At 48.5% G+C, this 12637-nt stretch overlaps 1 protein-coding gene across 1 annotated transcript; it reads left to right on the forward strand.

Annotated features, from left to right (window-relative positions):
• Nucleotides 1-310: 310 nt before the first annotated feature.
• Nucleotides 311-12249, forward strand: HCN3 (hyperpolarization activated cyclic nucleotide gated potassium channel 3; the record flags this gene model as incomplete). Its single annotated transcript, XM_081968174.1, has 8 exons — nucleotides 311-573; nucleotides 5807-6236; nucleotides 6804-6965; nucleotides 7680-7898; nucleotides 9001-9147; nucleotides 9667-9907; nucleotides 10175-10339; nucleotides 11162-12249. The coding sequence occupies exons 1-8, from the start codon at nucleotides 326-328 to the stop codon at nucleotides 12247-12249; spliced, it is 2700 nt and encodes an 899-aa protein (XP_081824300.1). The 5' UTR covers nucleotides 311-325.
• Between the last annotated feature and the right edge of the window lie 388 nt (nucleotides 12250-12637).

Genomic DNA, 12637 nt, shown 5'->3' on the forward strand with positions numbered 1-12637 from the left:
TGGCCCTTCAGCCGCGCCCTTCCTCCCGGGCAGCGGGCTCCCACGCGTGGCGGCGGCTGGGATGCCCCCGTGGTGCCAGGGAAGCCTGGGCCGGGCAAGGGCGTTTGAAGGGCCCTCTTGAGCGCCCATGGACGCCTCTCCCTCCGCCGCCGGGACCCCCGAGGCCCAGGGGTCTTCCCCGGGTCCGGAACCCCCCGACCCAAAGGCGCCCCTTTCTCCTCCTCCTCCTCCTCCCTTGCTGGATGGCCAAGCCGGGGGTCGCCTGCCCAGCGAGGGCTCTTCCCAGCCGCCCACTCGCAAAGGCTCCACAGCGGCCAAGGGCGAGATGGCGCCGGCCCGCGTGGCCGAGCAGATCGTGGCCGCCGACTTGGCCTCGGCGGCGGCGGCGGCAGCAGCTTCGGAGCCCGAAGACCCCGGGGTCACCTTCGTCCAGCGGCAGCTGGGCGCCCTGCTCCAGCCGGCCGTCAACAAGTTCTCCCTCCGCATGTTCGGGAGCCATAAGGCAGTGGAACTGGAGCAGCAGCGGGTCAAGTCGGCCGGGTACTGGATCATCCATCCCTACAGCGACTTCAGGTAAGGGGGAGGAGGGGGAGGACTCCTCGGCCCATGCGCCACTCCCCGGGGAGGACCACGCTGGGCTCTCGACTTTGGCTGGGCGAAAAGAACAGCTGAGCGGCGGCGGCGGAGCTGTCCGGGGTGCTGAAAGTTCTTTTAGACTGGACTTGAATCACGTTGCATCGGAAAGGGCCTTGGAGGTCTTCTAGTCCAACCCTCCGCTCAGACTGGAGGCCCTCTACCTTTTCAGAGAAAAGGTTGTCCAATCTCTCCTTTAAAATCCCCAGTGATGGAGAAGGAAGGAAGGAAGGAAGGAAGGAAGGAAGGAAGGAAGGAAGGAAGGAAGGAAGGAAGGAAGGAAGGAAGGAGCAGAATAAGAGAATAACACAGTTGGGGAGGTCTTCTAGTCCAACCTTCCACTCAGGCAGGAGACCCTCTAATATTTTCAGAGAAATGCTTGTCCAGTCTGTTCTTTAAAATCTCAAGTGGGAAGGGACCTTGGAGGTTTTAGAATTTAGAATAGTAAGAGTTGGAAGGGACCTTGGAGGTCTCCTAGTCCAACCCCCTGCCTAGGCAGGGAACCCTACACCACTTCAGACAAATGGATAATCCAACATCTTCTTAAAGACTTCCAGTGTTGGAGCATTCACAGCTTCTGGAGGCAAGTAGTTCCACTAATTAATTGTTCTCACTGTCAGGAAGTTTCTCCTCAGTTCTAAGTTGCTTCTCTCCTTGATTAGTTTCCACCCATTGCTTCTTGTCCTCCCTTCAGGTGCTTTGGAGAATAGCTTGACTCCCTCTTCTTTGTGGCAACCCCTGAGATATTGGAAGACTGCTACCATGTCTCCCCTAGTTCTTCTTTCTCTTAAGCTAAACATACCCAGTTCCTGCAACCGTTCTTCATATGTTTTAGCCTCCAGTCACCTAATCCTCTTTGTTGCTCTTCTCTGCACTCTTTCTAGAGTCTCCTCATCTTTTTTACATCGTGGCAACCAAAACTGGATGTAGATATGGCCTTACAAGGCATTACAAAGTGAGGGTTTTTTTTTTTTTTTGCTGTTTGTGCGACCTCCTTTCTGGACGCACAACAATTCCCATAGGTCACGCTTTGGGCAAGGCGAAGGAGCCGCCAGACTGGGAAAGGCTTGTTTGAAAATTATATTCAGGGAAATCAGGAAAGTATTCCAGCTCTCTCTCTCCTTCTTGTCTTCCTCTCGGCCGGTGTGGGTCTCTGCTGTGGGTCTGGGGTTATGTATTATCCTTAGGGCAGAGGGCCGGTTGAGCAGGTGGAATGTGGCTGGTGTCATCATCACCACTGCTAAGGTGCTAGCTTGCTCCTTCCTATCCTTGTTGTTAAGTGAATAACTGTCATTAAATGAATCACAGAAAGAAAAGAGGGAAGGAAGGATGATGGTCTATACAGGGAGAGGGAGAAAGAAAGAAAGAAGGAAGGAAAGAAAGAAGGTGCTCTATACAGGGAGAGGGAGAAAGAAAGAAAGAAAGAAAGAAAGAAAGAAAGAAGGAAGGAAGGAAGGAAGGAAGGAAGGAAGGAAGGAAGGAAAGAAAGAAAGAAGAAAGAAGAAAGGAAGGAAGGAAAGTGGTCTATACAGAGAAAGGGAGAAAGAAAGAAAGAAAGAAAGAAAGAAAGAAAGAAAGAAAGAAAGAAAGAAAGAAAGAAGGAAGGAAGGAAGGAAGGTGGTCTATACAGGGAGAGGGAGAAAGAAAGAAGGAAGGAAGGAAGGGAGGAAGGAAGGAAAGTGGTCTATACAGGGAGAGGGAGAAAGAAAGAAAGAAAGAAAGAAAGAAAGAAAGAAAGAAAGAAAGAAAGAAAGAAGAAAGAAAGAAAGAAAGAAAGAAAGAAAGAAAGAAGGAAGGAAGGTGATCTATAGAGGAAGAGGGAGAGGGAGAAGGAAGGAAGGAAGGAAGGAAGGAAGGAAGGAAGGAAGGAAGGAAGGAAGGAAGGAAGGAAGGGTGTTTTGATTCATTCTCTTATTCTACTTTTCAGATTTTAATTTTGGAATTTCTTAAGAAGTAAAAGGTTAGGCCAGTGGAGGGAGGGGGAGGGAGAGAAATAAAAATAAAAAGAGAAATACAGAAAATATGGAGTTTGGGGCTGAAGCCAGGAATATTGGTGGCTTAAAAGCCCAATTTGTGCCCAAATTTGGCAGTGGAATGAATGCCCGCCTTGTATTTGCAAAACAAATCTGCACTTCCTACACAAACGCACACAGAATCTCTTGTGGTCTGCCTTTTGGGAGGTTCTCGCTGAACCCTAAAGAGAGGAAGCAAAGATGTACCGACAGATGGACTCCTATTTGGGAACCTGTTTGACGCCTGGAGTCCATCCAACGTACAGCCCTCCAACTTGGAAATGTGCCAAAGAGGGCACATTGGTTATAAATCGACAACTACCTGTTTCGCCAAAGGTATCCAGGCCAATGGATCACCTTGGACCCCTCAAACGATGCTCTCTTTGAAAACAAACCAGGTCAAATCTTTCCCCGCAGCGTGAACAGTCTTCCTAGGGGAAAATTGAAGGATGTGCGTTTGTGTTTTTATTTTTATAGTTATAATGTACACTGAAGGGGGCATTTAATCTCGTTGTACAACGTGCAACGACAATTAAGTAAACTTAAAGTTAAGCTTAAACTTAAACTAAACTAAACAACTAAACTAAACTAAAATAATCTGATTTGAAAGGGACCTTGGAGGTCTGCTAGTCCAACCCCCTGCTCGAGCAGAAGACCCTAGGAACCATTTCGGACAAATGGCTGTCCACTCTCTTCTTAAAAGCCTCCAGTGATGGAAGAAATACAACTTCTGGAGGCAACTTCTGTTCCACTGGTTAATTGTTCTCACTGTTAGGAAATTTCTCCTTAGTTCTAGGTTGCTTCTCTCCTTGTTTAGTTTCCATCAGTTGCTTCTTGCCCTGCCCTCGGGTGCTTTGGAGAATAGGTTGACCTCCTCTTCTCTGGGGCAGCCCCTCAAATACTGGAAGACTGCTATCATGCCATTCTTAGTCCTTCTTGTCGTTAAACTAGACATCCCCAATTCCTGCAACCGTTCTTCACATGTTTTATCCTCCAGTCTCTCAGTCATCTCAGTTGCTGTTCTCTGCACTCTTTCCAAAGTCTCAACATCTTTTTTTTACAACAAAACTGGATGCAATATTCCAAGTGTGGTCTTTAGGTAAAGGTAAAGGTTCCCCTCGCAAGTATGTGCTAGTTGTTCCCGACTCTAGGGGGCGGTGCTCATCTCCGTTGCAAAGCCGAAGAGCCAGCGCTGTCCGAAGACGTCTCCGTGGTCATGTGGCCGGCATGACTCAACGCCGAAGGCGCAACGAACGCTGTTCCCTTCCCACCAAAGCTGGTCCCTATTTTTTCTACTTGCACTTTCTTACATGCTTTCGAATGGCTAGGTGGGCAGAAGCTGGGACAAGTCATGGGAGCTCACTCCGTGACGCGGCGCTGGGGATTCGAACTGCCGAACTGCCGACCTTTCTGATCGACAAGCTCAGCATCTTAGCCCCCGAGCCACTGCATCTTGCCACGGTATTTGAAAATCAGGCTGTAAGATGGACCACAAAATCTCCCTCCAGATGAAGCAACAGCAAACATCGATTGGATGTGAGAAAGGCTCTCTGTCCGATAAGAAGCTAAAATAGTTGGCTTGTCTCCCAACATCCTTTGCATAAAACTCTCCATATGCTTCCCAGCTTGTGCGTTGATCAGGGACAGATGGTGTGGCGGGAATCGGATGGAGGTTTTCGTTCTTTAGGATTCGCCGTGTATGATTAAACCAGCAGATTACATCATGATCTTTATTGGATAATTAACAGCCTGCCTGTGAAATAAGCTTCTGAGCTCTTGACGGACGCCTGCGGGAACAAATCAGGAGAGGCCTTTCTGCTTTGGCATCGGCGTGTTTGAGATTTTTTGTTTTGATTTTTATGCATCCCTTTTTCGTTAACAGAGATAGGTATTTAATCGACAGTGTATTGACTGGGTCATTTTACATTTACGTAATACTGGGAGTAATAATATTCTTTACTTGTTCTGTAATACTGTGTGCTTCCCCGAAAATAAGACAGGGGTCTTATTTCTCTTTGACTGATGGATAGATAAGATATCAGATGTAAGATATAAGATAACATATATAGATAGATTGGTAGACAGACAGACAATGGATGGATCATAGATAGATAGATAGATAGATAGATAGATAGATAGATAGATAGATAGATAGATAGATAGATAACAGACAGACAGACAGACAGATAGATAATGGATGGATCATAGATATATAGATTGATTGATTGATAGATAGACAGACAGACAGACAATGGATGGATGATAGATAGATAGATAGATGACAGACAGATAGATAATGGATGGATGGATCATAGATATATAGATTGATAGATAGATAGATAGATAGATAGATAGATAGATAGATAGATAGACAGACGATGGATGATAGATAGATAGACAGATAGATAGATAGATAGATAGATAGATAGATGACAGACAGACAGATAATGAATGGATGGATCATAGATATATAAATTGGTTGATAGATAGACAGTTTTGGTCGCCACGATGTAAAAAAGATGTGGAGACTCTAGAAAGAGTGCAGAGAAGAGCAACAAAGAGGATTAGGGGAGTGGAGGCTAAAACATATGAAGAACGGTTGCAGGAACTGGGTTAATGAAAAGAAGGACTAGGGGAGACAGGATAGCAGTCTTCCAATATCTCAGGGGTTGCCACAAAGAAGAGGGAGTCAAGCTATTCTCCAAAGCACCCAAGGGCAGGACAAGAAGCAATGGGTGGAAACTAATCAAGGAGAGAAGCAACTTAGAACTGAGGAGGAATTTCCTGACAGTTAGAACAATGAATCAGTGGAACAGAAGTTCCCTCCAGAAGTTCTAAAAGCTCCAACACTGGATGGTTTTAAGAAGATGTTGGATATCCGTTTGTCTGAAATGGTATAGGGTCTCCTGTCTAGGCAGGGGGTTGGACTAGAAGACCTCCAGGGTCCCTTCCAACTCTGTTGTTCTGTTATGATGCCTGGAAGCAACCCATATCAACCATCAGCGCCACCCAATGGTATTGGTAACTCGTTTTCAAATGTTCCGTTGACTTGAGTTTCATGTTTAATGAATGAAAGAAATAAAATAATCACGGCTGATAGCGCAAACCCAGTTCGAGGGTCTCGCTCGGCTGACCGATCCTGCCCATTTCTTCCCTCCCAGGTTTTACTGGGACTTGATCATGCTGTTGTTGATGGTCGGGAACCTGATCATCCTCCCTGTGGGCATCACGTTTTTCAAGGACGAGAATACGCCTCCTTGGATCGTCTTCAACGTCCTCTCGGACACCTTTTTCCTGGCCGATCTGGTGTTGAATTTCCGCACGGGGATCGTGGTGGAAGACAATACCGAGATCATTTTGGATCCCCATACCATAAAGATGAAGTATCTCAGGAGCTGGTTTCTGGTGGATTTCATTTCTTCCATCCCGGTCGATTACATTTTCCTGATCGTAGATCTGGAGACCCAAGTGGATTCGGAAGTGTATAAAACAGCCCGAGCGTTGCGTATCGTCCGTTTCACGAAAATCCTTAGCTTGCTCCGCCTTCTACGTCTCTCTCGCCTCATCCGTTACATTCACCAATGGGAAGAGGTAAATACACAATAAGTAAAAATATTAGCACTCTCAGTGAAAAGGTAGCATTTGACTGGCTTCAAAAACATTGGGGAAGCCAGTGGGAAATCACTAATCCTTTGCATTCGAACCATGACAGCCATAAATCAGTTGTAAACCTCATAAGACTGCATTGCTTTGTGATGTCAATCTATTGCCACCATTAAGCATGGATCCTGGGTTTCTCTTGACTGGTTTCAAAGGCATTGGGGAAGCCAGTGGGAAATTGCTAATTCTTGGCAATTTGCACTATGACAGTCATAAAGCAGTTGTAAACCTCATAAGAGCACATCCCTTAGTGATGTCAATCTATTGCCACCATTAAGCAAGGACCCTGGGTTGTTACTTTCTCTTGATTGGCTTCAAAGTCATCGGGGAAGCCTGCAGGAAATTGCTAGTCCTAGGCATGATGGCAACCATAACTTTGAGAACTGGTTTTTAAGGACCACTCATTCAGCACCGTCATAACTTCAAACGGACGCTGAACAAATGGTTCTTATCAGAGGCCTATCTGATCGCCTTACTGCCTCCTCTTTGCCTTGCCAGATTTTCCACATGACCTATGACCTGGCCAGTGCTGTAGTCCGAATCTTCAATCTCATCGGAATGATGCTTCTCCTGTGTCACTGGGACGGCTGCTTACAATTCTTGGTCCCCATGCTGCAAGACTTCCCCGATGATTGTTGGGTTTCCATCAACCACATGGTGGTAAGTTTGCTCTCTTCCTCCGTCTATGGGACAGAAATGGGCCAGGATGAGCAGGAGAGAGTTTGATAATTCTGCAAAGGAGATCACAGAGATAGCGGTTATGAAAAAACAGCTTCACACCGAAAGACAGGACTGGGTGACTGGGTGAAACTCAAGATATTCCTACTTTGATTCTCTATCATCTAGAGCAGGGGGGGGGTCAAACTCGCGGCCCATGGGCCAAAGGTGTCACATGCAGGCCCACCTGGTTTAGTGAAGGGAGGAAAAGTCCCAATATGTCACACGACTCCTATGTGACGATGTGAATTTGACAGCCCTGGTATAGAGAGAGGAGTAGAGAGACTAAGGGAGGGAAAAAGAGGGAGGGAGGGAGGAAGGAGAGTTGGAGTAAGGGAGGGAGAGATGGAAGGAGAGAGGGAGGGAGGGAGGAAGACAGAGACGAGGGCAGAGGGAGAATAAGGGAAGGAGGGAGAGAGGGAGGGAGTGTGAGAACTACTATACCAGACTTTCAATTTTTGGTTGAGGGTTTCTGGAAATTGGAAGTCCACACCTCTTAAAGTATCCTGGCTGGGGAATTCTGGGAGTTGAAGTCCACACACCTTTCAAAGTTGCCGAGTTTGAAAGACACCAAGGTTTTGCGGGACAACACTGAAGATTTTTAAAAACAAAAACCCCACCGGTGAGTTCTACTCTTTTTTCCCCCTTCTCCTTCAGAACGACTCTTGGGGAAAGCAATATTCCCACGCTCTGTTCAAAGCGATGAGTCACATGTTGTGCATCGGATACGGGCAGCAGGCGCCCGAGGGCATGACCGACGTCTGGCTGACAATGTTGAGCATGATTGTGGGCGCTACCTGCTACGCCATGTTTATCGGCCACGCCACTGCCCTCATCCAGTCGCTGGACTCCTCTCGGCGCCAATACCAGGAGAAGGTGAGTGTCAGCATTCCAAATATCATGCAGAATTAAATCGGAGTCCAAGGCAGAGCTATCCTTAAAGTTCCAATTTAATAAGACAGACATCTGGGCACAAACTGTGGAATCCCAAATCTAAAAGCTTCCTGGGATTCCACCCAGTTGAAAGTTCATGATCTTATCCCCACACCCATAAATCCATCACATGGTCTAATCTTCTTCGGCCACGCTGGCATCTCCACCCAGCTGGTTTCCGGTCAGGTGCAGAGGTGCGGAGACAAAAGATGACCTTGGGCTTCTAGAAAGGAATGACAACAACACATTCCACAATTCTACTCCTTTCTATTCCCCCTCCCAATTACTACACTAATGAAACAGCATAATGAAATAAGAGAGAGTGTGGCAGGCCAAAGATCCCAAAAAGGAATATAACTGCAGGCCTGACAGGCGGCCTCTCCTCAGAAGAAAAACGTTTCCTGAAAGTGAGATCTCCCATTGCATTGTTACCGTAGGGAGAGTGGGTAGAGGATGGATAAGTAGAGAGACGGACCTACTTTGGGATGAGATTTCTCTCGGCGGAATTTAAAACATTTCTTTTTATGATGATGATGATGATGATTAATTTTTATTATTATTAATTACATTTCTTAGTGTGTTTAATACACATCTTGTTGTCTGGGTGTTGAATTTGCTTAACCGTACATCTTACGTTCCTTAATTTCCACCTCTTTTTTCCCCCCAACCACTGATAAAATAGATTCCCTGTTTGATCATATTCAGTTATCTTCTTTCTGTTTCATCTTGAATGTCTGTCCATTTTTGCACACTCTGGCACACGTGTGCAAATGCAGAAGAGACCCAAAGACCAGCTGGCCAGCAGGGACGTACTTGGATTTTTTTGGACTGTTTCAGGCCGTTTTGAGGCTGTTTTTCGGGCTGTTTTCCAGCTCTCCAACACTTGCAAAGACCAGCTGGCTGGCGCGCATGTGCATGCCGGAAACTAGAAGAGCATTTGGCATGCCATAGGTTCGCCATCATGGCTCTTAATTACTTCTTCATCTTGTGGTGTCTCTTCTTTTTTCCGGCTGAATTTACAATATTTCTGTTCCTCCGTTTTCAGTATAAGCAAGTGGAACAATATATGTCCTTCCACAAGTTACCGGGAGACACGCGTCAACGGATCCACGAATATTACGAACACCGATACCAGGGGAAAATGTTCGATGAGGACAATATCCTGGAAGAATTGAGCGAACCCCTTAAAGAGGTACGACTCGCCATGAAGGAATGGCAATGACGCTTCTTATAACCGCTCCGATAACATTAGAATTATGGCTACGGGGAGTCCTCGACTTACGACCACAATTGAGCTCAACATTTCTGTTCGCTAAGCGAGATCATGGTTCGGCACGTTTTGCCCCATTTTATGACCTTTCTGGCCCTAGTTGCTAAGTGAATCTCTCAGTTGTTAGGATAGGAATGTGGTTCTTAAGTGAATCTGGCTTCCCCATTGACATTGTTGCAAAAGACCCCAGGACACTGTAACCGTCGTAACTAGGAGTGCGTTTGGGCCAATCACATGACCGTGGGGATGCTGCAACGGTCATTAAGTGGAAAGTCACTTTTTTTCCAGTGCTGGTGTCATTTTGAATGGTCACTAAACAAACTGCTGTAAGTCGAGGTGTATTTTGATGGAGTTTATAGCGTACATTCGCTCCTATCGAAAGCCTTTTCTCCTCGGTGAATTCTTGACTTTCTTCTTTTTCGAATTCCTTCCCCTCTCCAGGAGATCATCAATTTCAACTGCCGGAATCTGGTGGATAACATGCCCCTCTTCGCCAACGCCGATCCCAACTTTGTGACGGCGATGCTGACCAAGTTGCGCTTTGAGGTTTTCCAGCCGGGAGACTTCATCATCCGAGAGGGAACGGTGGGGAAAAAGATGTATTTCATACAACATGGCATTGTGAGCATCCTGACCCGGGGTTCTAAGGAAATGAAGCTTTCAGACGGATCTTATTTTGGAGGTAAGTTTTTCTCGGGGTGGGGGACAACATTTTGAATTGGTTTTCCGAGGGGGGCTGAGGGAGCGAACTGCCAGCCTTTCTGATTGACAACCTCAGCATCTTATCCCCTGAGCCTCCACATCCTCCATATTTTTTATTAATTTTTATAATTTAACATGTTAATGGTATTAACCACCTCTTAATTTGGGGGTTAAGGTTGGCTGGGTTAAGCTGGGGTTAAAGCGGAGTGGCCCCCATCATCTTGTCCTCCGCCTTTTGCCCCTGCAGAGATCTGCCTTCTGACCCGGGGCCGGCGCACGGCCAGTGTCCGAGCCAACACCTACTGCCGCCTCTACTCCCTTTCCGTGGACAACTTCAACGAAGTCCTGGAGGAGTACCCAATGATGCGGCGAGCCTTTGAAACTGTTGCCATGGATAGGTTGGACCGGATAGGTGAGAGCGATGGAAGGATGGAGGACTGCAAGGCCCATAGATTGTCTTGCCGGGCCATGAGACAGATCAAAAAAATCAGTGAAGTCCTAACAAATGAATGCCACTGAAGGAGACCCTGGGGGGTGGTCTTCAAATACATGGTGAAGGGACTTTAGGTGGGGAGGTTCAACCCAGCCCTGACCTGATCTCAACTGTTGAGATGCCTTAGAAATTTTCTTATCCTTCTCCATCCTCATCTCCTTCTTCTGCTCCTTCTCCTCCATCTCCCTCTCCTCATCTCCTGCTCTCTATCTCCCCCGTCTCCTTCTCCTCCTTCTTCTCCATCCTCATCTCCTTCTCCTCCTTCTTCTCTATCTCTTCTCCTCCTCCTTCTTTTCCTCCTACTCCATTATCTCCTTCTTCTGCTCCTTGTTCTCTATCTCCTCTGTCTCTTCTCCTCCTCCTTCTCCATCCTCATCTCCTTCTCCTCCTTCTTTATCTCTTCTTCTCCTCCATCTCCCTCTTCTCCACCTCCTCCCCCATCCTCATCTCCTTTTCCTCCTTTTCTACTACATCTCTTTCTTGTCTCTTCATTCTCTATCTCTATTTCCTCCTTCTCCTCCACCTCCTCCTCCATCCTCACCTCCTTTTTCTCCTCCTCCTCCTCCTCGTTCACTATCCCCATCTCCTTCTTCTTCTCCTCCTTGTTCTCTATCTTCTCCTCCTCCTTTTCCTCTTCCTCCTCCTCGCCATGCCAATGTGGTTCACCACCATATCAAGCAACTCTCCGAGTTTTGCCTGCGCTTCCGTGTGGCCTCTGACCCTGTTTCCTTCCACCTGCAGGGAAGAAGAATTCCATCCTGCTGAGGAAGAGAGCAGAGCACAGTTCCAGCACGGTCAACAATGAGATAATCCAGCAGATCGTCAAACACGACCAAGACACGGCGCACAACATCCAGGACCTCCAGCCCATGACTGTTGGTCGGGAGCTGAGCGGAAAGCCACTTATCTGGGAGCCCCTCGTCCACGCGCCACTGCAGACGGCAGCTGCCACCACCAGCGTGGCCATTGCATTGACCCACCAGCAAAGTCTGGCGACGCACATCTTCCTTCCCCCTTCGTCCATCTCCAGCCCTCTCTCTCCCGACTCGGCAGCTCTCCTGCGCCATCCCCGCCGCTCCCAACCCAGCTTGGGGGGCTCCCGGCCGTCCTCCGTCAGCTCCCCTGCCTCAGGGGCGCAGTCCCACCTGCAGACACCTGCGGCCGGCTCGCCATGTTCTCCCGTGATCCAGCGTATGTTCCCCTTGGAGAGTACGATGGGCAAAGGACAGGTCCTTTCACGGCCTGTTCAGAAGGGGGACCCCATCCCTGGGATGAGCCAGCCTCAGTTATCTGAAACCCGGGGTACGTCGGTCTCCACATCTCTCTTGCAGCAGGCAACACACAGTGCATCCGTCCCGCCAGGGCGAACTCTCCACTACAGTCTCTCTCGGGCCACGGGATCCCATATTTCCCTCTTCTTGCAGCCTCAGCAGATGGTCAAACACCGGAGCTCGCAGGGCCTTTCGGTGGGACGTCTGACGCAGGATAACCGGCTGCTTTCAGCGTCTCAGCCTTCCTTGCCAAACCGGCTTGCCCAACCCTCGGACACAGGGTCTTCCCAGCAGGCGCAGAAATCATCCAGGAACATCACGTACCGTTCCTCCCCATCGGTTTCCGGTCTGCTAGGGAAAGCAAACACGGGAACCGCCGGGCAGCCTGCTTCCTCCCAGCAGGCCCCTTCAAGGTCCAGCCGGTCAGTGAGTGGGGCCACGACCCCCCAGTCGCCCGCCTCCGTCCCGCGACACAGCACCTCCTCGTCCCGCAAGGGTTCTGTAGCATTCAGTCCTGACGTCAACACTGGAAAACCGAAGTTGCCATCTCACATGTGAAGCCAGGGTCAACGCAGGGCTACCAGTCCCTCCTTGGGCAGGCCTTGTGGGCTGAGCTAGAGGGGCAAGGAAAGAGACACTCAATGCAATGCCGAAGGCAGAGGTCCGGGCCTGACAGAATTCTGCTGGAGAGGGACTGGGAATAGTTCCTACGCGGAGATCCTACAAGGAGGAAACAGAAGCCGCCAGACTCAAAGTTGGTTTCTACAGATAGCAAACTCCCTCGGGTGAAGGAGACGCTGACGTGTCCATTATCGGCTTCATAACGCCAGCTCGCAAATGTGTCGCCACCCTTCCCCGAGGGGCCCGTCTGCCTCAAGTCGAACAGAGGACTCCTTCGCTGCCATTTTGTGAGTCCGGGCCTAGCAGGAGAATCCTGAATCCTGAG

The sequence above is a fragment of the Natrix helvetica genome (assembly GCF_964273705.1).
Source record: "Natrix helvetica genome assembly, chromosome: 16".
In the NCBI taxonomy this organism is placed as follows: Eukaryota; Metazoa; Chordata; class Lepidosauria; order Squamata; family Natricidae; genus Natrix; species Natrix helvetica.